At 43.2% G+C, this 23102-nt stretch overlaps 1 protein-coding gene across 2 annotated transcripts in view; it reads right to left on the minus strand.

Moving 5' to 3' along the window:
- The window catches only part of UNC5B (unc-5 netrin receptor B), a 230148-nt gene extending 207924 nt beyond the window's left edge, over positions 1-22224 (minus strand). For both annotated transcript variants that reach the window (XM_087964090.1, XM_087964089.1), the window contains exon 1: positions 21619-22224. In XM_087964090.1, the coding sequence (XP_087820216.1) occupies positions 21619-21718 (100 nt within the window). In that variant the 5' untranslated portion in view covers positions 21719-22224. The remainder of the gene's footprint in view (positions 1-21618) is intronic.
- Positions 22225-23102: the final 878 nt, after the last annotated feature.

Below are 23102 nucleotides of genomic sequence, written 5' to 3' on the forward strand. Positions count from 1 at the left end.
TGGAAAAGCCTCTTCAAGCCTTTTCAGGATGAATGGGCCCATTTTGTCACTTCCTGTAATACTGGAAGTGACGAAATGGGCGTATTATTCGGCCTGAAAAGCCTTGTGGAGGCTTTTTCCAAGCCTCTGGGAGGCCAAAAAAGGCCTCAAACCAGCCAAAAAATTAGCTGTGAGGCACAGTGCAGGTAAGGGGGTGGCGTGGGGGGGATTGCGCACACATGCGCAGGGGGCATTGCATTCTGGGTGCTGGCATGCGAATGCATGCATGCTAATGCGCGCACAATTTTTGGTACAGAGCCCAAAAAGGTTAGCTACCACTGGTATATACAAACAACAAGGTAATATAATAGAAATAGCACTTAGACTTATATACGGCTTCACAGTGCTTTACAGCCCTCTCTAAGCAGTTTATAGAGTCAGCCTATTGCCCCCAACAATTTTGGGTCCCCATTTTACCCACCTCGGAAAGCTGGAAGGTTGAGTCAACCTTGAGCATGGTGAAATTTGAACTGCCAAATTGCAGGCAGTCGGCAGTCAGCAGAAGCAGCCTGCAGTACTGCACTCTATCCACTGTGCCACCATGGCTTAGAGGTATGAGATATCAATAGAAGGTACTAGAAAGGATGCAGGCATAAATGTGAAACCAGTAAGAATATTCTACCTTTGAAAAATTAAATCCAGATTTGGTTCTAATATACTTTCAGCTTCTTTCAAACAAGCAAGCGATACCAAATTGTTTTTTCCCCCTGATGCAATAAAAACAATGTGAATACCAATGTTATGTAGTAATTGCATGATTTTCTCCTATTGTGTCTGTCTGGAGAACAGCTAGGTGAAGGAGAAAGACTAAAATATTGAAGTGATTGAAGTGTGACTTCCTAAGGGAAGTCATTTCCTGAAATCCACCATTCTTGATTACTCTTTCCTTACCCCAATTGCCACCTATAAATAATTATGTACAATAAAATAATTAGAAGGAAAAGTAGGTCCATTCTGAGCAGGGTTTGAAAGAACACAGGACAGTTGCTTGAAGCAGAAGAGAAGGTTTATTTCCAAAGGGACAGTACAAGAAAAGTGCAAGATCAGCTGCTCAGAGGTGGCAGCGCCTCAATTTCTCAGGACAGTTTCTTTTATAAAAAAATAAATAAATTACTACCAACCTGCCTTCAAACAAGGACCTGTATACTGCCTGACTCAAAAAGAGGATTGTGAAAATATTTACAGACCCCTCACATCCCGGACATAAACTGTTTCAACTCCTTCCCTCAAAATGATGCTATAGAGCACTTGCACACCAGAACAACTAGACACAAGGACAGTTTTTTCTTGAACGCGATCACTCTGCTAAACAAATAATTCCCTCAACACTGTCAAACTATTTACTAAGGCTGCATTACTATTACTATTAATCCTCCCATCCTTCCTTTCATCCATCTCCACCCACTTATGACTGTATGACTGTAACCTTGTTGCTTGTATCCTAATGATTTTTGACTGTTTCCTAGTATGATTTGATTGCTTATTGTATCCTATGGCTATCATTAAGTGTTGTACCTTATGATTCTTGATGAATATATCTTTTCTTTTTATGTACACTGAGAGCATATGTACCAAGACAAATTCCTTGTGTGTCCAATCACACTTGGCTAATAAAGAAGTCTGTCTGTCTGTCTGTCTGTCTATCAGAAAACTCTTCCAACTTTACACACTTTGGAAGCATGTAAACATTCCTCTTGGGATTTTTGGAAAGCCAAAAGGGGGTCAGGCACCCTGCTGGGCTTGTGATTTTTTTGCATTATGAATCAAGGTGATAGCCCTCAGAAGCACAAGACCTTATGTTTATGAAATGAGGAAACCTCAGATAGGGAGGGATAGTAGTCTCTGGTATCCCTACAGAGATTTTCTTTATTTGAGTAGGCTGGTGCCCTTTGCTATCTTGCAAATTTCAACCCTGGCGTTAAATCCCTTTAAATTGATGGGAAAGGTTGAATGAAAAGGAGTGGCGGAATATTGAATGGCCCAAGATTAAATGGATGGGGAGGGGAAGATCTAATTGCCTTCCTACATCCCGCCCCCCATTTTTAAAGGGAACTCTTTACCACAAAGGAAACTGGTTGAGGAATTAATACAGAAGTGGGTTAAATGCATGCTAACCAAAAACCATCCTTAACATTTTTTGGGAGGAGGGGGAACAGATTGCAAAGTGGTTGGATTGCCCCATGATACAATAAAAATGAGCCTAGATTTTGGAAGGAAAATTGCTGTTGTTTTAAATTATATTTCACGGCTTAGCCTTCCATTTTCATATGATGAAGGAAACAAATGATAGGAGATGGCACCTTACTATTTCAGGGATATTAACAAAGGAAGAATATAGTTCATTTTAAATACTTTCCTTACTTTAAGTAGGTCACTGGACCTACTTGGCAAAATAGTATTTGTTTAACAGAGAAAAGAATCAAGCAATTTTAAAAGAAGAGCCTGTTGATAATAAAGAAGGCAAAGGCCTCTAAAAAAAGCAAAACACCCAAAATATTAAGTGAGCCAGGAAGGGGAGTGTAGATTACCAGACTGTAATAAAAAAAAGTCACTGGTCATTTATCACACTTAATGAAAAGGTGTGGCTATAGATGACTGGAACAAAATGGGGTGCAGGAAATACCACACAGAAATGGGAAGATTCTAGAAACTCTCACTTGAAACTTATTTTTTCCTTCCTTTCTCCTCCATTTAAGACTAGCTGAGCAATCAAGGTAGAACCTTTTCTTTACAGAACAAAAGTTAAAAGATCAAAGTTTCCACATCATTGGGTTTAGTAGTGCATAGGCCTTTCCTTCTCAAGTGTTCTCTGACAAAAAAAAAAATACTCTGTATTATTTTTTTAATTTTGCCCTAAACTCTTGGAAGGCTGGGTGAGAAATATATAATAAAAGAGCCTGTGAACACATTTCTCATGCTGGTAACTGACCAATGTCAGGGTTGGGCCTTCTGAACTGCTTGTTCAGGCAAGAAGCTGGTCTGTCTCCTACGGAGGAAATTTATCACTTGCTCACAGAATGGGGTGTGGATTCTGGAAAGCAGACAAACTGGGGTGGAGAAAAGGTGGAACTGACCGACGAAAGCCGAGTGATGTAGGACAACCTGCTACAACCCCAGTATTAAAGGCTTAGCCTACTTCCTCCCACCTCTTCCTCTGTCCCACTTTTTTTTCATTCTCAATCACAAACTTTTATCCTTTGGCTCTGGAATGGATCTTCTGGCTACAACATAAAACAGAGTTCTGCTTCTATGTAGACATGCCTACACGCATATCCCTAGTCCTCAGACCAAAATGTAGATGTGGGGGAAAAAGATAGGGGCATGGAAAGAAGGGAAAAGGCACTTTGGTTCAGCCATAGAGGATTAATCTAAGCAAAGAGCCATTCATTGTCAGTTTCAAGGAAACTCTCCTTACCACGGGTAGGAAGTGACTTCTAGGGGCCACTTTAGATCTGTGGACTTCAACTCCCAAAATTCCCCAGCTAGCATACCGACAGGGGAATTCTGGGAGTTGAAGTCCATACATCTTAAAGATTCCAAGGTTGAAAAATACTGCTCTATTATATGAGAAGCATTCCTCATCTTGGGAAGATTAAAAATAAATAAATTCCTCACTCGTTTCTCCTTCTCCAAAAGAACTCAATAAACTCATGCAGGACAAAGGGGAAAAACAAAACAACAACACTACAAGTCATTTTGAGGAATTTACCAACATCCAATTAGTCTTTTCCATCCTGGCCAAAAAGATATGTGTGAAAAAACACACCTCACAATGAATTCATGATGAATTCACAATGAATTATTATTGTTATTTTCAAATTGTAGACGTGAATTTATCTCTTTCTCCTAGCAATTTAAAGTCATCCAAGGGCTCTCATTTAAAGCTTCAAGCAACATCATTCCCCTTGCTCCTCCATCAATTTTCTCAAGTTTTATAGTTATGGATATCCTTGATTTTCTCAAGGTCCTCCAAAGCAGAACAAATCAGACTTCTCTTTTTCTCCTTCAGCTCTAGGAGGAGTAGAAAAAAAATAATCTAGCTCAACATTTGTGAAACAAGTCACAGTGCCAGGTAGACTTCAGCTAATCTCAACACAAAAGGAAAGGAAGTCGGTGCTTGGACAGAGTCAGGGATGGTATTCTACAGGTTCGGACTGGTTCAAATGAACCAGATGTTAAATTTGCACCTGGTTCGCTGAACCGGTATTTGAACTGACTGGCTGGCCCTGCCCACCCCTCCCCTCCCCATAAGTGTGGGGTCTGCACAGAGACTCTGGGAGGGGGGGGGAAACGGGCCTTCAGGAAGTACTGGAAGTCCAGAAGGACTTCCAGAGGGCCTCCAGTGCCCGAGGAAGGCCATTTTTTCCCTCCCATAGGCCTGAGGGAAGCCTCTGGACTCTTGGGAAGGTGAAAAACAGCCTTCCTGGAAGTACCAGAAGTCCAGAAATGGGACTGTTTCCAGCTTCCGGAATGCCTCCGGAGCCTGAGGGAGGCCATTTTTGCCCTCCCATAAGCCTTAGGGAAGCCTCCAAACCCTTGGGAAGGCAAAAAACGGCCCTCCCAGTTCCAGTAGGCCACATCCACCATGGCCACGACCACCCAACAATTGGGCAATTGGGTTGCTGGGATTTTTGAATCCCACTCCTGGGCAGAGTGTCACTGGGTAACTATGGCATAAATCAGCTTCAGCACGGTGTTGACTTAAAAGCCAAATCCTGCAAAAGACTTTTCTGTTTTGTTTTACATGCTAACTTCGGTATTGTTTTACACACCGACTACAGCATTCTTCCTTTTTTGTTGTGGGAGAAAGTCAGTTGTTACTTGCTCCCTTCTCTTTTAGCAGAAATGGCTCTGTCCTTCTCCCAGGGAATCTCCATAGCAGTTTCGGTTTAATCATGATGGATCTTTAAAAGGCCCTTAGGGAAAAACCACCTTTGGGGAAGAAACAAAATGTGGATTTTTGTAATCAAATCAGTGCAATAGCTCCCTATAAAACTGGCGAAAATGAGCTGTAATCAAGGTTAACAGTCACAGAAATACTCTGTTGAATTCTTGTTTTTCAGAAAAATTGCAACTTTAGAGCATCAATGCAACCCAAGAAGGTCTCGCCAGTCTAAGAATGCATCAATTTTGGCTTCTTTTATGTGGGTGCAATTTAAATTATCACCACGTAGAAGAATATATATATATAGAAAAGATATAGAAAAAATATAAAAAACATATAGAAAAGATATAGCTGCTTAAATTGATAAAACTTCTTTTGGGAGCCAGAGCATTTCCATATTCAACAGCCTTTGATTAATGAAGGATGAATTCTGTTTTATTACAAGCCTTGAAATTTCCTATATACTCCCCCCCCCACAAAGTACCGAAATAAAAGATGCTCCCATAATTTTCCAAAATGCCTATATTGTGGGGTTGCAGTTTGATTCATGTATCAGAAACAGATGCAAACAAAACTCACAATTAAAGGTAAGAGCTGAACATATCATTGACCTTCATAATTAGCAAGGAATAGCAATTCACAAAGAGGTGTGATTGTATGAGAGAGGTGTTGTCATGCCAGTATTTTACCATTTGTGTACAAATATCCCACCATTGTTGATTTCACATCTCTCCAGAACAGAACCAATGGCAAATCCAGTTTAGTTACTGTTGAAAGATATCACGGAAGCTTTTTGAAAGACAGGAAAAGTAGATATGAAGTTCTAGTTTGTGCAGTTTTTCTAAATGCCAACTAAATGACTTCCAACTCCAGAATCACAACACAACTCATTACTAATAGAAAGATGTTAATCATGGTGATAGGGACGCTGTTTTGCTCCTTTTTTCTAGTTACAATCTGGTTACTGTGTTTGTGAGAAGGCCTTGCAACTTTATAGGAAAGAACATATCTATCTATATAAAAGTGAAATACCACTCATACATCGTCACAAAATCTCCAGAATTGTAAAGCCTACAAACTTGAAATTTGGTACGTATGTTCCTCTTGGCTTCTAGGTGCTCGCTAAGAAAGGGTTTTTCGAAATGACCTTCAGAGCTATTAGTATTTCGTATATTAACTGCTCTGATGCTAAGGAGTTCTATTCCCCCTCCCCACCTGAAAATAAATCTGTTCCAAATGCAAAACACAAATAGAGGAGTTTCAGTTTCAGTTTTAGTTTCATAGCACCAAGCAGCTTTAGTACAGAACAGTTGAGCTAAGCAATGCCCAGGCTCCTTGCTGTCTCCTTCTTGCTCACACAGCAAATACTGTTTTGGTTTCTATGTTTCGGTTTCCAAACAGCCCTCGATTGTCTCACACATTGACAGAACACTAGCCAGATGAATACCGATGGATGTTGGTAGGCAGAGGGGTACAGTTTCCCCCCCCTTATTTTCCTCCCCCAAAAGCTAAGCCCAATCACACAGTTTCATAGTGAAGCACGGGTATAGAGCTAGGTAGACATATTTTCCAGAATTTCTATGAAAAAAAAGAGGTTTGTCCAGAAGGCTATCTGGCCACTACTTCCTACAGATGTACACACAGAGAGAGAGAGCTAATTTCCAATCAACAAAACCAAGAACGGAAAGGCCACTCTCTCATGTGATGAAGCAGCGCAAAATGTATCTAGTTTTCACAGTATGGACTTTGGTAGGTTTTCATATTAAAACAGTTAAAACCTCCCGAGGTTTATTCTGTGGATGAACAGAACAAGAGAGCAGGCTTCCTTAATACCCTGCTTTGCTATCAATGGCTTAACAACATTAATGAAAAGTAAACATTCCTTTGAATCAAGATTAACTTTTGGCTAGACAACACCCATGTAATTTTGGGGGAGATAGGAGGTCCTATGTTTTCTTGGTAGTCTTCCATCTAAGTCCTAACCAAGCCTGACCTTGTCATTTTTCTGCAATCAGGTCCATGCTACCAGAAAGAAAAGGAAATGTCTCCTTAACCTTTTGAAGTGGGTTTGTTGTCACAGTGGGGATTATCCTTTAGTGGCTGGAGTACAAATGAGCAACTCCTGTTTTGCATCTTCCTACCCCATGAAAGGGATCTGCTTGGCAGTTACCAATGAGAACGGATGGCACCCAGCAAAATAGCTAGGGGGGGGGGAATCACCCACAAAGTTCCACCACTTCTAGATTGTTTCACTGGATTCATGGATAAAGGAAAATAAGCAAGAGATGTATGTAATTCTGAGTAGGGAGCAGGTCTCCTTCAAAAGTGCCAAGAAACAGAGAAGCTCTGCAGAGTAATGAACTCATGTTTGCTGACCATCACTGAATTAAATTCACATTGCCAAAGAGATGCTAATAAGGTCTATTTTGTGGCAGGATGAGGAAAGAAGGGGAGAGGGAGAGAGGCTGAGTTGTCTATGACTCTCAATCCAAACAGACAAATAAAAGTAGCAGACAGAAAAGGGAAGACAGGCGAGGCATGTGTGGGGAATTCAGGAGGGAAAGAAGGCTGTGATTTATATCTCCACTTCAGCCAAATGTTTTCCTTAACATTAGCATCGCTAAAGCCTAAAGGATATAAGTGAATAAGAAACAGCAGGGACCTGTGGCTTTATGGCAGGAACATCTGCTGTAATGAACTCCTTGCAGACTGTGTACAGCCCTCTCCATCATCAACTCAGAGCTCAGGGCTTTCTGCCAGCTCCCCAGACATACTTACAACAAGTCGGGGGGAGCCCACATATTAGCAGAGTAGATCTTCCATCAGCCCACCCAGAAAGCTGAAGGAAGTTTAATACAGAGTAGTAGAAGTGCAAAATTGTTCCTAAAGGCAGTAGAACAAGGCCACTGATTTTCTTCTTTACATCACTTCCTCTCCAAGAATCTGGTCCAGAGGTGGTATTCAGCAGGTTCTGACCAGTTCTGGAGAACCGGTAGTGGAAATTTTGAGTAGTTCGGAGAACTGGCAAATGCCACCTCTGACTGGAGATTTTACAGTATCATGCCTTTGCCATGCGCACCAAGCCATGCCCACAGAACCGGTAGTAAACAAATTTGAATCCCACCACTGATCTGGTCTAGTGATTAAGGCATCAGGCTAGAAGAGTGTGAGTTCTAGTCCCGCCTTAGGTGTGAAAACTGGGTTGGGTGACTTTGGGCCAGGGGACTTCAAACTTGACAGCTTTAAGACTTGTGGACTTCAACTCCCAGAATTCCTCCTCCAGTCATGTTAGCTCAGGAATTCTGGGAGCTGAAGTCCACAAGTCTTAAACTTGCCAAGATTGAAGACCCTTGCTTTGGCCAATCATTCTCTCTCAGCCCAATCCACCTCACTGGCTTGTTGTTGTGGGGAACATAGGAGGAGGATCAATTATTAGATATATTCGCAGCTTTCTAAAAATAACAAAGACAGGATAAAAAATAAATAAATAAATAAATAAAAAGCTTTCCAACCCTACTCCATTTAATCTATAAATCATATGTCTAGCCCTTCTGGCTATAGAGTCAAAAATGCTAAAGTTGCAAAGCCCAGGAAATCAGCACCCTAAAAGTGTCTGCTTCTCTTTTACCACCAGTATCACTGCACTACATTATTGTTATAAAGGCAAGACTGCTGTTGTCAAATCACCCACCTATTTATTGCCATAGTTTTATTTAAGGGAGGGAGGGAGGGAGGGAGGGAGGGAGGGAAGGAAGGAAGGAAGGAAGGAAGGAAGGAAGGAAGGAAGGAAGGAGACCCAATATTTGGCAAGGACTCCGTTGTGAAATAAATCTATCAAATTAACATAGCTTGTGAAATGATGGACAATATTGTTCTCTGGAATGTCCCACTCAGTGGAGAATTAGGCAGCAGACAAGGAAGCAGATGTCAAGAATCACTTTGAATATTTTATTATTATTATTATTATTATTATTATTATTATTATTATTATTATTATTATTATTATTATTATTCATTGCACAGTCAGCCCAATGTTCAGACTGGGTTTGTCATTTTTATCTACCTAATGAGTCCTTACCTGGGATAGGCAAATCTGGATGTTTGACGGTGTTACAGATATCATCGCAGAATGGAAGCTGTTCCAAGTAAAGCTGCCTTCTGCAATTGACTGGTGGCAAATTTGTCAATGCCTATGGTATTCAAAGGGTGCTCCAATTGTTTTGGGACTGCACCCAAGGCACCTATTACTATTGGTATTACCCTTGCTTGCCTTTGCCACAGTTGTTCTATTTCTGTTTGCAGGTCTTTCTTTTTATCTTCTCCAGTTCCTTCTCTTCTATTCTGCCATCTCCAGCTACTGCCGCCTCCAGTATCCAGACTTTTTTTGTCTTTCTTTTTGACAATTGTTAAGTCTGTGGTGTTATGTGGGGTGTTATGTGCCTGTCTGTTTGAATTCTAAAGTCCCAGAGGAATTTAACTTCTTTATTTTCTATGACTTTCTCTATTTCATGGTCCCACCAGTTCTTGCTTGCAGGCAAATGATATTACTTGCAGATCTTCTAATGCACCATTGTTGCTACTTTGGAGAGGGGAAAGGATCTATAACAGACTACTATTAATCTTGTTCTACTCTAGCTTCAACCAAATGCTAATCTGGTTGATAATCTATAGTTGCCGTCATCTACACTGAGGAAATTTGGCCAAAATGTATTATGGAAATTGGAGTCCAACATATCAGGATGTCTGTGATGTTGTGGGAAATTTTTCTAATTCTTTCTTCAGAAGAAAATCCTCAGTTGGGATTCAATAGCAATAGATTTCTCCAGAGAACCTCTAGATTTCTATCGAAGGTCATTCTAGAGCTCTTCTAGATTCCTTTTAGAACAGGGGTCTTCAAAGTTGGCAAGTTTAAGACTTGTGGACTTCAACTCCCAGAATTCCTCCTCGAGTCATGTTAGCTCAGGAATTCTGGGAGTTGAAGTCCACAAGTCTTAAACTTGCCAACTTTGAAGACCTTCTTTGCTTTAAAACAATGATATTCGCAGCATGCCGGGCTGTGGCATGCCGAGAATTGAAATCCATGCCTCTTGAAAGTGGTTGAAGTTGAGAAGCACTGCTCTAGAATTCACGCAAATGATTCCCAAATGTTATTTCCTTTACAAATGAATTGGCAAGTCTTATCCCTTGGCAAGTCCTTTGCCCAGCACTGTGTTCCAAGGCACGCTGCTGAAAGTATCTTTCAAAAATCTAGGATCTCCTTTAAAAAAAACAACAGACAACACTTTGCATCTGTGGAGTACCTATAAATCACAAGTGCAAGACGCACCTGCTGTTAACAATCTGCGGTTCCACCCCCTCCCCATCCTTCCTCAATTCAGCAGGGTAAACCCAGTATGTCTTCTCCTCCATTTTATTTTTAAACCTATTGTTTGAAAGGTTCAAAGCCCGTATGCTCGCCAGTTTCCAACATGAGCTCTGCTATTTGATCATCAACAATCATTACAAGTTCACACTCCTGCTGCTAGGAGAACGCAGAAGCCCCTGTTTGCTGCATCCCACTCCAGATTTTCACAGCTGCTTAAGGCAGATGCCACGGAGAAGAGAAAAAGGACGGCAGGCAGGACCCCAAGGGAGCTGCAAACCTTGTTTCTGAGCTTCACAAGCCACTCCTGGTTTGAAACAAACATCGAGTCAAGTCAACAGCGTGGCACCGGTTTTCTTTTCCAACGAAGCTCTTCAAGGCCCCCCCTTCAAATGCTGCTTCTTGCCCTTATCCCCCATAAACACCTGCCAGAACAGGGTCTACAATACTTAGAAGCAAAGAGCACAGAATTTCACACATCACATGAGAGCTGCCGCTATTACAGAGTGGCACAGTAGCTAGAAAATTAGACGCTATGATGATCTCGCTGGTGTTTGCAGAGGTGGCATTTAGCAGGTTCTGACTGGTTCTGGAGAACCGGTAGCAGAAATTTTGAGTAGTTCGGAGAACTGGCAAATACCACCTCTGACTGGTCCCGCCCCCATCTGTTCTCTGCCTCCCGAGTCCCAGCTGATCGGCTGGGTCTTCTTTTGTTGCCCTACACAGAAGAATGGAGCTGAAAAGTGGGTGAGGAAATGGGGATTTTGTAGTATATCCCTCCCCCAGGAGTGGGGAGGGAATGGGGATTTTACAGTACCCTTCCCTTGCGACGCCCACCCAGCCACACCCACAGAACCGGGAGTAAAAAAAAATTTGAATCCCATCACTGCACAGGGGTAAGAAAGATATCCCCAAACATGCAACTTTCTGTTTTCAGCTAGGAACCAAGCCCCAGAGGAGGGTTACGCTTTTTAAAATTCTGCCTGATTAATATTGTCATTTTTCTTCTTGCTTACGTGGTTTATGAATCTGCATTGTCCTCCAAGAGTTGGTTTTAAAAGTAGAGATCTGAAGACCCTCAAATAAAGAAAACCACAGCGCTCTGGTGTGTGACTATAACTTGGGACATTGCAACCAGTGCCTTCATTAATTCCAAAGGCAGGTGCTGCCTTTCCTCACAGGCTGTTGCAAATACCTGGTTTTGCCAGCCAAAAATAAGGATGGAACAGGGGAAAAGAATAGCTAAAGAAAAGGGAAAGAGAAGCAGCATTTTTATTCTTTCTTGTTTTAAAATGCAAAACTTTGGAGACTGTTACTGCAATTGTCTTGGTTTTATCACAACAGCCGTGTCAAACCCTCCTCAATCTCTTCTCTTCTTCTCTTCCCAGCCAACAAAGCCATTCCCATCAGAGACATCTCTCTCCATCTTAAACCACAAAGGTCCCATAATATTATACATCTAAAGAGAAAATGCAGATTACTAATGGATAGAATGGAGCTGTGGAGAAGTGAAGAATAAAATAGTCGAACAGAGACAATGAACCAAACCAAAGAAAGAGATACACCCGAGAAGTGCGGTGAAGGCTCAAGGGCTGTTACTGTTACTTGTATAGTGACAAATTGTTGCCAAACTGACAACTTGTCAAAAATACACACAGACAATACATTTTAAATTCTAGGCTTCAGATATCTCTTGCAAAAAACCTTTCACTGAATTTTGTAAACCATGATTTCTCTACCGGAATGGATTTGCGCAGCAGCCCTGAGCCAAAGGAACAACTCTGATTTGGTGTAAACTGTATTTACAGTTTTCAACGTTGCAAAGACTGTTCTCTTTTTTTTAACTGTCTCTTTGAACCTACCCGTACTTGCAAAAGCTGACTTATATTTTCTGAACCGGTCTCTGTATTAAACACGTCACGCTCACTCTAACATTTGGCAAGTCTGAAGAACTGAATTTCTGCTTGCTGCAGTTCAGAAACTGGGATGGCAGAGAGCTCTGGGGGATGATCTTTCCCTTTCCCCACCCCACCCCCCAGTCCATCAAGTGTGCATTTTGTGGGCCTCAAAGTAGGCACAGGACATGAAAAAACAAGCCAACTGATGGAGAAATCAATGCTTGTTGACTTGCTGTATGTTGTGTACTTATTAGACTGGAACACAGCCGTACCAGGAAGAAAATGTGAATCTGACTTGGCCATTTGCTGGCAATAATGGGGCTCATTGATTTGAAGCCAAAGAAACAGAGAGGGCAAACGGATTAATAATTTTTAGACTCTAAACAGGGCTGTAAATTCGGCACTAAAATGTTTCACGAAAGCAAAGGAAAAGCAAGTGCATGCATGCACACTGAAGCATCACCCTTTTCTAAAAGGCAAGCTCTTAATTATACACACCCATGCACAGACAAATAGTGACTAAGAATATCCAAATATTATTATTTATTTTTTTGCAGCGTTAATGTAAAGAGTTTTAGATTCAAGTATCAGATTGAGTCTACATACAGGAAGGGGGAATACAGAAAGACAAAAAAGCCTTTCTCCTGCTTGAAAACTCCGAAAAAAGGAGATCTAGTTGCAAGATACCAATGTTCATATAACTGTTGAACTTCATTTTTTCCTCCTAACCTTTCCTGCAGTTCTTGCTCTTGGTCAGTCTTGAAAATCCGTATTGTAAATGATCATCAGGTCAGCAATTCCTCCCTCCCCACTTAACATACCTCCCCACCATAATAGGAGAAGCAGTGATTAGGTCCTTTGGCCTGTCAAATAATACAAACAAGCCCAAAAACACATTCATCAGCTTCTGCCCCACTTTTACAGAAGAAGGAAATTATTACTGTACTGTCATTCCAAGAGGCGTTCTTCCTGTTCAAAAAGTTTTTTTTAAAAAAAGTTGTTAAACAGCCAACCCTACGCAGAACCATAAATAAATGGTTCTTCTGATTCAAACCTGCAATTTCTAACATGGATATCTCTCCCTCTCTCCCCCCCCTTCTCTCCTGTGTCTCTGTGTGTCTGCAAACATCTACACCTACAGAGAGTGTATTCTATAATTTTATATTTGTGCCTTAGTGACTATTTGCTTTACTTCCCAATAATGTGGACTGGACTGGCACATGTGTAATTTTAGCAGCATGAAACAAAGAACTGAGAAAAAGCTAAGATGTTGTTATCTAAATAAGCTATCCCAGATCTTGCATCCTTCAAATGCATCAGTTTACTATTCTCAACACAAACTTCCAACTGTCTTATTGAACGGAGAGGTGTTGAGGTTGCAGTTCAATAGATCTGGGAAAAGGCTAACCTACATCATCTTTGTAATATCTTTGCACAGGACAAATAAAGATAAGGAGTCAGCTGTCTGTGTAGCAAAAAATATCAACAACATTAAAGAAAATAAGCCTCTCTGTCTTTCCCAACTCACGAATGTTTTCTACTTAATTAAAAAAAAAACCCACAAACACATAGAGACCAGGATATACATTAGCATAGAACTATTATCAGGGATTTTGTTTTCATAAAATAAATGAATCAGCTAGTTGCTGCTAGTACAATAAAATACCACACCAGAGATAAAAAGCCACACCAGAAATAATTGTTTAGAAATGATATTCTCTTGGCCTGAATACCGGAGGTTCTGGAACTTATGGCTATAATTGATCCCCAAATTTCTGTTGCTAAATGAGACAATTGTGTGAGGTTTGCCCCATTTTATGACCTTTCTTGCCACAGTGAAGTGAATCCCTGCAGTTGTCAAGTTAGTAACAGGGTTCTTAAGGGTTTCTGGCTTCCCTCATTGACTTTGTTTTTCAAAAAGTCACCAGAGTTGATCCCACGACTGACATAAATATGAGCCGGTTGCCAAGCAGCTGTATTTTGATTATGTGACCTCAGGGATGCTGCAAAGGTCATAAGTGTGAAAAATGATCACAAGCCACTTTTTTTCAGGGCTGAGGTAACTACGAATAGTCACTAAATGAAAGATTGGTAAGTTGAGGGCTACCTGTACACAATGAAGATGATCAACCTTGCAAAATTTATCAGGTGGGGGGGAAATACAAACTTACACAGCCCTCCATGTATCACATTTGGCATATATAGCAATTCAAGGATGAACTACAGCTGGCTACTCATATTCAACACCTCTCTGTACCTAACGACATGGGTGGAGAAGAGATGAACCAAAGAAATATTCCTGCCAGAACATGAATTGAGCTATAGTACCTACTCTATGGAGAAACATTCTCTGTGGAGAAGTCTGCAAGTGACTAGGTAGTATGAGAGATGGTTAAGAAAACAAGAAGCAGGAAAAGTAAAACTGCTTAGATGAGAGGTGTCCAACCTTGGCAACTTTAAGATTTTGTGGACTTCAACTCCCAGAATTCCCCAGTCAGAGTGACTGGCTGGGGAATTCTGGGAGTTGAAGTCCACAAATCAAGGAAGCATCTCTTGCTCCTCATTCTGGGTAAATAGCACAGCCCTGTGTATCTATTACCTCAGCCTTCCCCCAAATGAGATGGGAAATTATGAAGTCTCATAATTACTGCAGGATTAGTTCAGCTGCTAAGAAAACAAAGCCGGTGAAATAGCAGTGGAACTCATAACTGTATTTCAACACCAGGAACTTCTGGAATACAAACAATAGGTAAGTGAAGCTGATTAAAGAGTTAATTAAAGAAGAGATGCACCAGTGTTTTCTTATGTTAAAGATCAGTTAAAGATCAGTATATGAATTTAGAATAGAATGAGGTGGAAGGGACCTTGGAGGTCCAGCCCCCTGCTCAATCAGGAGAACCTATACCAGCGGTGGCTAATCTTTTTGGGCTACTGTGCCAAAAATTGTGTGCGTGCTTGCATGATCGCGCTCGCACGGCAGCACCCAGAAGGCAATGTGCGTGCCCACACGCCCCATACGCATGCATGCGCAAATAAATCACAGCTGATTTTCAGCCAGTTTGAGGCCTTTTTTTGGCCTCCCAGAGGCTTGAAGAAGGCTTTTGCAGGCTTTGCAGACCGAAAACTAGGCCTGTTTCATCACTTCCTGTTTTTCCAGAAATACTGGAAGTGATGAAACAGGCCTAGTTTTCGGCCTGCAAAGCCTGCAGAAGCCTTCTCCAAGCCTCTGGGAGGCTGAAAAACAGCTGTGAGGCACAGTGCAGGTAAGGGGGCGGTGGGAGGGTAGGCAGTGGGGTGGGATTGCATGAGCATGCATAGGGGCCGTGGGGGAGGCACGCATTGCCTTCTGGGTGCTGGCACGCGAACGCAAGCATGCAAGCGTGCACACAATTTTTGGCACAGGAGCCCAAGAAGGTTAGCCACCACTGACCTACACCATTTCAAATAAGTGACTGTCTAGTACAGGGGTCTCCAACCTTGGCAACTTTTAAGACTTGTGGACTTCAATTACCAGAATTCTTCAGCCAGGTTTGCTGTTGCAGTCCACAAGTCTTAAAAGTTGCCAAGGTTGGAGACTCCAGGTCTAGTAGTCTCTTCTTAAAGACATCCAGTGATGGAGCTCCCACAATTTCTGGTGGCAAGCTGTTCCACTGGTTAATTGTCCTCACTGTTAGGAAGTTTCTCCTTAATCCTAGGTTGCTTCTCTTTGATTAGTTCCCAGTGAACTTTAGGAGGTCTTGGAAAATCTGGGCTGAAAGTGGCAGAGTTTGCATGTACTATTAAAGGTGATACATTCTGCAAACATCCCAGCACTTTAACTATATTGTCAAAACAAGTGTTCCCCTCTCAATTTTCTCTCACAAGACACTTTTGCCCCAAGATGCTTCTGGCCATGAGCAGACGTAAGCTGCGAATTTATCTAGTGACACATTGCTGTGCTTATTAAAAGCCTCCTCCTGCTTTTACCAGGAGGGAGGGAGGGAGAACAACCTGTACCATTAAAAAGCCTCCGAAGTCGTTTTCAAGGAAACATATAAATTCTTTGGCTTGTCCCTGTCCGTCAGGGGACACCATATCCTCCATATTTATTGCCAGGATCTGTCCCAAACTCTGCAGCCATCAGGTTTTATGGTTTCCTGTCTTGTGAGATAAGCAACCAAAAACACCCTTTTGTATCTAATACTCAAAAGGGAACTTCACACCACCTTCTTATTGATGGCGCATGCTGTAAAGTTGCAATGCATAGATAGCATATAGTATCTAAATGTGATTGTGAGTTGCTGAATGGGAGTAGCACAAAGCAAGGAGATTTAAATGCCTACCTATTCTAGACAGCCTTGGGCCAGGAACTAAGAGAACTGGGGTTAGTAATGCTATTGTTTCAAGCACAAGTGTCCCTCTTTGTGTGTGTGTGTGTGTGTGTGTGTGTGTGTGTGTGTGTGTGTGTGTGTAAGAGAGAGAGAGAGCACATATATCACCCTTCTTCAACCTTATGCCCTCCAGAACTATAATTCTGCAGACACCCCAAGAATCTGCAACATATCTGAAGGCATCATTTCGATGAAGGGCAGTGTTTTCCAAACTTGACAACTTTAAGAGGTGTGGACTTCAACTCCCACAATTCCCCAGCCTGGCTTCTTCTCAGAGTTCATGTCTATACATCTTAAAGTTGTCACGTTTGAAAAAAAAACACAAAACAATGCCATAAACCAACTAATCGGGGTTTTCAATTCAATGTGTGGAGTGTGAAGGATGTGTGTTTGTGTTTATTTTCATGGTCATGATGTGCACTGAAGATGGTGTTTGATTTCATTGTATGAGGTGCAATGACAATAAAGTAAACTAACTAACTAAAATAACCCCCAAGGATAGAGAGAGCACCCAACAGGCAAATGCACCAAAAGTGGGAACATTTAAAAGATTCAAACTTTTCCACGGTACAAGCTTTGTGATTCCTCTACATTTTACAAAGAAACTTAGTCCTTGCTCAAAAGGGTTAAGAAAAGTTAAGAACCTGATTCTATATCAATAAACTGTTATGTAGCCACGTGGGGTAAATATAATTCAAGCTGATATTTGATGCAGCATTGGAGAAGCAGAAAAGGCACTTCTTGAGAGTTTAAATTATTATCGTCTTCATGTCATTTCCACAGTAAGAACTCTGATGCCTGAAATTCAAGTAATAGTTCCACCTAGCATGACTATTAAATGAAAAGAGGAGATAGCTCAACAGTCTTATCATTTGCTCAGCCAGAAAAATGGAACATCAATAAGGTTCAAATGCAGCTCAGAGCTGGAGTTTACAGCAGGGGAAGTCATTCATACTCTCCTACCCTCTCCCATTCTTTCTTTCTTTCCTGTGGTCATTTATTCCTAAATCAGGTTATCTGAGGTGGCATGACTTTTTTTTTTTAAGGAACCAGTTCCTTACTTCAAAATTGGAGTTTTAAGCCTATCCTTCCCCATCCTCTCAGTTTTTCTTATATTCTAGCAGATGGTTGGGATACAAATAAGACCCTACATTTGAAAAAGCTCAACCCTCTTTAAGTGTATATAAGAAAGCATATTTATAAATGCACAAAGAGAATTTCTTTTAGCACAAGTCCTATTTTACATTCCAGAATCCCTTTAAACACTGTACTCTTCTCATACTCAGTTTTCTCCCTCTATCATTAACTGCAACTTCAAAATAGATCTTTAAAATACCAGACTCAATACAAATTATAATATGATTCCAGTTAATTACAAGCCAGCTCTTTGGAACCAGAGCAAACAGCACCCTATAAACAATGCATCCAGTGTACTGAGTAACAGCTGCTCAACATACATAGTAACTATCAGCAATTAGGGACATTCTCATCCATCATCAGTTTTCACCAAAATTGTCTCTAGATTATCTTGTCAGAATGGCTTGGCTTCATACTGAATGGACCACCTCAAAGCATCTGCCCTTAAACTACTATCAGGAGAACAAGAAATAGAAAATGAGGGGGTTCTACTCAGGTCACGCTAGAGATTAAATTGAGGAGAGGGAGTTAAAGGACATGGCATTTTTCACTTTGCTCATTCTTTCCACTGAGGGAAAACTGTTCCTGTGGGGTGAAATAAATATTTATCTACTGAATTGCTACATTTATAGTGGAAGGCTCAAACAAATCCAACCAAAGCAGCTACTCTCCATTATTTAAATGCTTGTGTCCATATTTTTAGGCAAAATAATTATCTCTATTAAATACACTATCATGTCAGCTATATTAATCTGAAGAAACTTAAGGACTCAAAGAGTTCATATGTTTTTAAAACAATTAATACAGTAACATTTTTGGGTTTGTTCCCTCTCTATACATTTGCAAAAACCATCTCATTTTCCCTTACAGCTCAACTTTTACAGTCCACTCCCCAAGTTTGATACTAAAAGAGAAACCACATAATTTTCTTGGCTTTATAACACAGAGATGAACATACACATGTAATTCCTAAATGCATCACCCAAGCATTTAGTGGAATTATTAATTCCCCCAATAAATAACTTCACCGCGTGAAGTTCCTCCTGGTCATTTTGATAAACCTCAACGCTAAAGCTCTTTGGGGAGGAAATAGAAATCAGTTTCTTTGTATGTTTCATTAGATTTCCTTCTAAATCAAGGACCGTTTTCAGAATTTAAGGAAGTTACAGGATGAAATTATAGCCTGTGGATCCCAAATTAACTCCAGTTATATATTAAAATTAGAAGTCCCTTTAAGTTCAAAGTTCTTCTTCTCCAGAGGGAAAAAATAAATGTGCATTTGGGCTGCAGCTGAAAACAGCAGAAGCCGGTTGAGGTCAGCGGATCAACTCAAATGAACAGCCCAGTCTGAGAACTACGGAATCCAGGCAATTGCAGAGTTAATCAGCCAAGAAGCACAGAAAACTCTTTGTGACCACCTAGTGGTCATCTGGATTTTTGCATCCCAGTTTTATCTGAAATATGCTATTTTGCAAAACAGGATCTCTAGAGCAGAGGTCTCCAACCTTGGCAACTTTAAGGCTTGTGGACTTCAACTTCCCAGAATTCTGGGAATTGAAGTCCACAAGCCTTAAAGTTGCCAAGGTTGGAGACCTCTGCTCTAAAGTACTGTCAAATAAAATGCCTCCTAGTAATCAGTGCCCCTATTCTAGCCTGTTTTCCTTGAAGGAAAAGAAAAGTAGCAGTTATTATTTCTCCTGGCATTTTTTTAAAAAATATATCTTTACTGGGACAATTCCACAGCACAAACAGACCCTGAGAAAAATTAGGCCCTTCCTTGTCTGGTTTCCAACATATAGTGTTTTTAAAGAAGTTGAGATTTTTCACAACAGTCATGACGTTATTTCTCACTACTTGGACCTACGAGACCTGGTTTCCAAAAATTACCAGACCCACAAGCCAATGGTGACAGTGCTGGGTTAATCAAAACATCAGAAGAATTTTATTCTCTTTCCTTTAAAAAAAACATAATAATAGATATCCCTCATTGTTAGTTAACCTTACATGATGATTAAGTCAGTCTGGCAAGGATGTAGTATGCAGAGGTCTCCAAACTTGGCAACTTTAAGACTTGTGGACTTCAACTTTCAGAATTCTGGGAGTTGAAGTCCACAAGTCTTAAAATTGCCAAGTTTGGGGATCCCTGATTTGTAGTGGCTTAGAGGCCAAGGCGGGGCACACCTTTGATAAATAATAGACAGCAGGAAAATCCTCTGGAACTTAGGCCAAGCCTGGCTACACCCAAAACTAGAAGAAGTCAAACAACCCCCGTTTTTTAAATGTTCCTACTCAAATCCTCCCAGCATCGAGTCAGGTCGAAGCAGACCTCCAAGGAGACACACACACACACACACACACACACACACACACACACGTCATCCCAAACGACCCCACCCCCATCCATCCAAGACAAGCCGGGTGGCTTTACATTCAGGAAAGGGAAAGTTTGCCTCCGCGTCCAGTTCATCCAGATGCGGAATCAGAATAGAGTTGGAAAGGGACATTGGGAGGTCTTCTAGTCCAACCCCCGGGTCAAAGCAGGAGTTCGCCGCCTGGCCTTTCCAAACTTCCACTTCGAGGTCTCCTACGCCGCAACATACCGCCCCTGGCCAAGGAAACCCTCGCGAAACTTCTCAACCTAGTCGGAGCTTCAAAGGATCGGGCTTCGGAAGCGAAGCTCTCCGGCCCCGCGGCTTCTCCGCTTTTGGTGACAGCCCCACTCCGGCGCCCTCCCCGCGGTCCCCTCGGCGCGGGCATCCGTCCATCGCGCCTCCTTCCCCGGATCCCAGAACCCTTAAGCGGGCACGCACGCACTCCCTCCCTCCCCCCGCATCTTCTTCGCCTGGTTCAAAAGCTGCGGGCAGCGGCACCGGCCCCCAGAAGCCGCGGGCTTGCAGGAGCCACGTCCTGACGGAGCTTTGCCGGAACCGGGAAAGAAAGAAAGAAAGAAAGAAAGAAAGAAAGAAAGAAAGAAAGAAAGAAAGAAAGAAAGAAAGAAGGGAGGGAGGGAGGAGGGCGGGAGGGAAGGGAAGGAAGAGAAGGAAGAGAAGGAAGAGAAGGAAGGAGAGAGAGAGAGAGAGGAAGGAAGGGGAAGGAAGGAAGGAAAGGAAGGAAGAAAGGGAGGGAGGGAGGGAAGGAAGAGAAGGAAGGAAGGAGAGAGGGGGAGGGAAGGAAGGGAAGGAAGGGAAGGAAGGAAGGAAGAAGGGAGGGAGGGAGGGAGGGAAGGAAGGAAGAGAAGGAAGGAAGAGAAGGAAGGAAGGAGAGAGAGAGAGAGGGAGGGAAGGAAGGGAAGGAAGGAAAGAAAGAAAGAAAGAAAGAGGGAGGGAGGGCAGGGAAAGAAAGAAAGAGAGAGGGAGGGAGGGAAGGAAGAGAGAGGGAGGGAGGGAAGGAAGGAAAGAGAAGGAAGGAAGGAAGGAAGGAAGGAGGGAAAGAGAAGGAGGGAAGAAAGAGAGAGGGACGGAAGGAAGGAAGGAAAGAAAGAAACAAGTTAGGAAAGGAGGGAAGGAAGGAAGGAAAGGAGAAACCGCCCGGGACAAGGGAGCGCTCGAAACACTTTCTCCCCCTTTTTTATTTTTTATTTTGCTTTCATCTCTCCGTCACGCCGCGGTCTCGCTCGCTCGCTCGCTCGCTGCCCGCAAAGCTGTCCTCAAAGTCCGCGAGGCGCCGCTGAAAGGACCCAGAACCCAGCCGAGGCATAGGATGGGGGACGGGAGTGCAGAGCCCGGGAAGCTCCGGAAAAAAACTTTCCTGACCGGGCAAGGAGGAGGAGGGGGAGGAAGACGGCAGCGCCTTCCCTTCCTTTCCCTCCTTCGAAGCGACGCCGTGGAACCGAAGCCTCCGCGAGAAGCGAGAGGGCGCGAGCCAAAGCAGGGCGCGCGTGGTTGGCTTTCCCCCCTCACCAGCCGGGCCCGAGATGCGCTTTTTTACCTGCGTGGCAAAGTCCCAGGTTGCCAACGGCTACCAGAAGGAGCAGGGCGGTCATTACTCCGGGGCCAGACGCTCCTCGGCTCCTCCAGGCAGAAGGCATCGCGCCCGGCTAATGCGGCGGTGGCGCTGGCGGCGGTGGTGGCAACGACGGCGCCTCCCTCGCTCTTCCTCCCGCTGGTCTCCAGAGACGCCCGCCTCTCCGAAAGGGGAGACTCCAGCCTCCCCCAGGCGAAGGCCCCCGCCCCTCAGCCCCGCGCCTCTTCCTCTCCTTCCTCCTCCTCCTCCTCCTCCTCCTCTTCCAGCAACTTTGAAGCCAGAAAAGCAGCGGGAAGCGAGTTGGGGCAGCGGGTTCCCTTCGCCCGCGGCGGCTCTCTCCCTTGGTGCCAAGGCTGCGGCGCTCCTCTTTCCCTCGGCCAACTTGGGGGGACCCGCGAGCCAAGCCAACGGCGGGAATCAGAGAGGCAGGCGCGGCTGCTGGGCGGCTCGCATCCCTTGGCAAAGGCTCTTGTCAGCGAGCCACGCTCCCTTTTTGCCTCCGCTCGCCAGCCAGCCTCCTGCCACACTGCCAAGGTGTCCGGCACGCAGAGAAAGCCCGGGAGCTTGAGCGAGAGGAGCTGGAGGGGGGAGCTCCGCTGGGGAGGACCGCGACGGGCGGAGCGAAGGAGCTTCGCGGAGCGAAAGGGGGACCAGAGGCGTGGGGGGTTCCCGACGGCCTACCACACGTACAGGGGCCAGGCGGAAAACGTGGCGCCGGAGCCCGCTTCCTCCTCCTCCTCCTCCTCCTCGGAGTTGGAGTCTCTCTTGACGAGAATCGAGCAACTCGGACCGCCCTTTGCCGCCGGTCGTTTCCTCACGCGTGGACGGTGCTCTAATGCAGCGTAGCTTTTAGGAAATTGGGCCGAATAGAGGGCAAATCCAATAAGTGTTTGGGCTTCTCTCTCTCTCTCTCTCTCCCTCTCTTTCCAAAACCCGAATGGAACTGGAAGGGACCTTGGTGTGTGTGGGGGTCTTGGTACCGTTGTGGTTTGGAATAAATATTCCTTAGAACAAGAGTCTGGATATTTACTTTTCAATTATATTATAGCGGGTGGGAGGGTGTCTTGTGTGTAGAAGAGATGGGGCTTGATACTCTTCAATGTCTGCACCTTTTTCTTGGATAAAGTCTTGGAGAAATTTTAGTTACGCTGCAAGGCTACTTTCGTTATTATATTCTGCATCATTAAAATGGAACGGTCAATTAAAACCAAAATGGAACGAAGTCCTTTAATATTCCATTACTTTGTAAAGCAATCATCTTCCCAATTAAATTGCTTTGGGACCAAGGTGTGCTGTACAGAAATGATGTTAGATTAACAGAGTTGGAAGGGATCTTATAGGTCATCTAGTCCAACCCCCTGCCCAAGCAGACCCTACACCATTTTTGACAAATGGCAGTCCAGTCTCTTCTTGAAAGCCTCCAGCGATGAAGCTCCCACAACTTCCGA

The sequence above is a fragment of the Notechis scutatus genome, chromosome 4 (genome assembly GCF_049901735.1).
Source record: "Notechis scutatus isolate UNSWTSFEM ecotype Mainland chromosome 4, rNotScu1.2, whole genome shotgun sequence".
Classification (NCBI taxonomy): Eukaryota; Metazoa; Chordata; class Lepidosauria; order Squamata; family Elapidae; genus Notechis; species Notechis scutatus.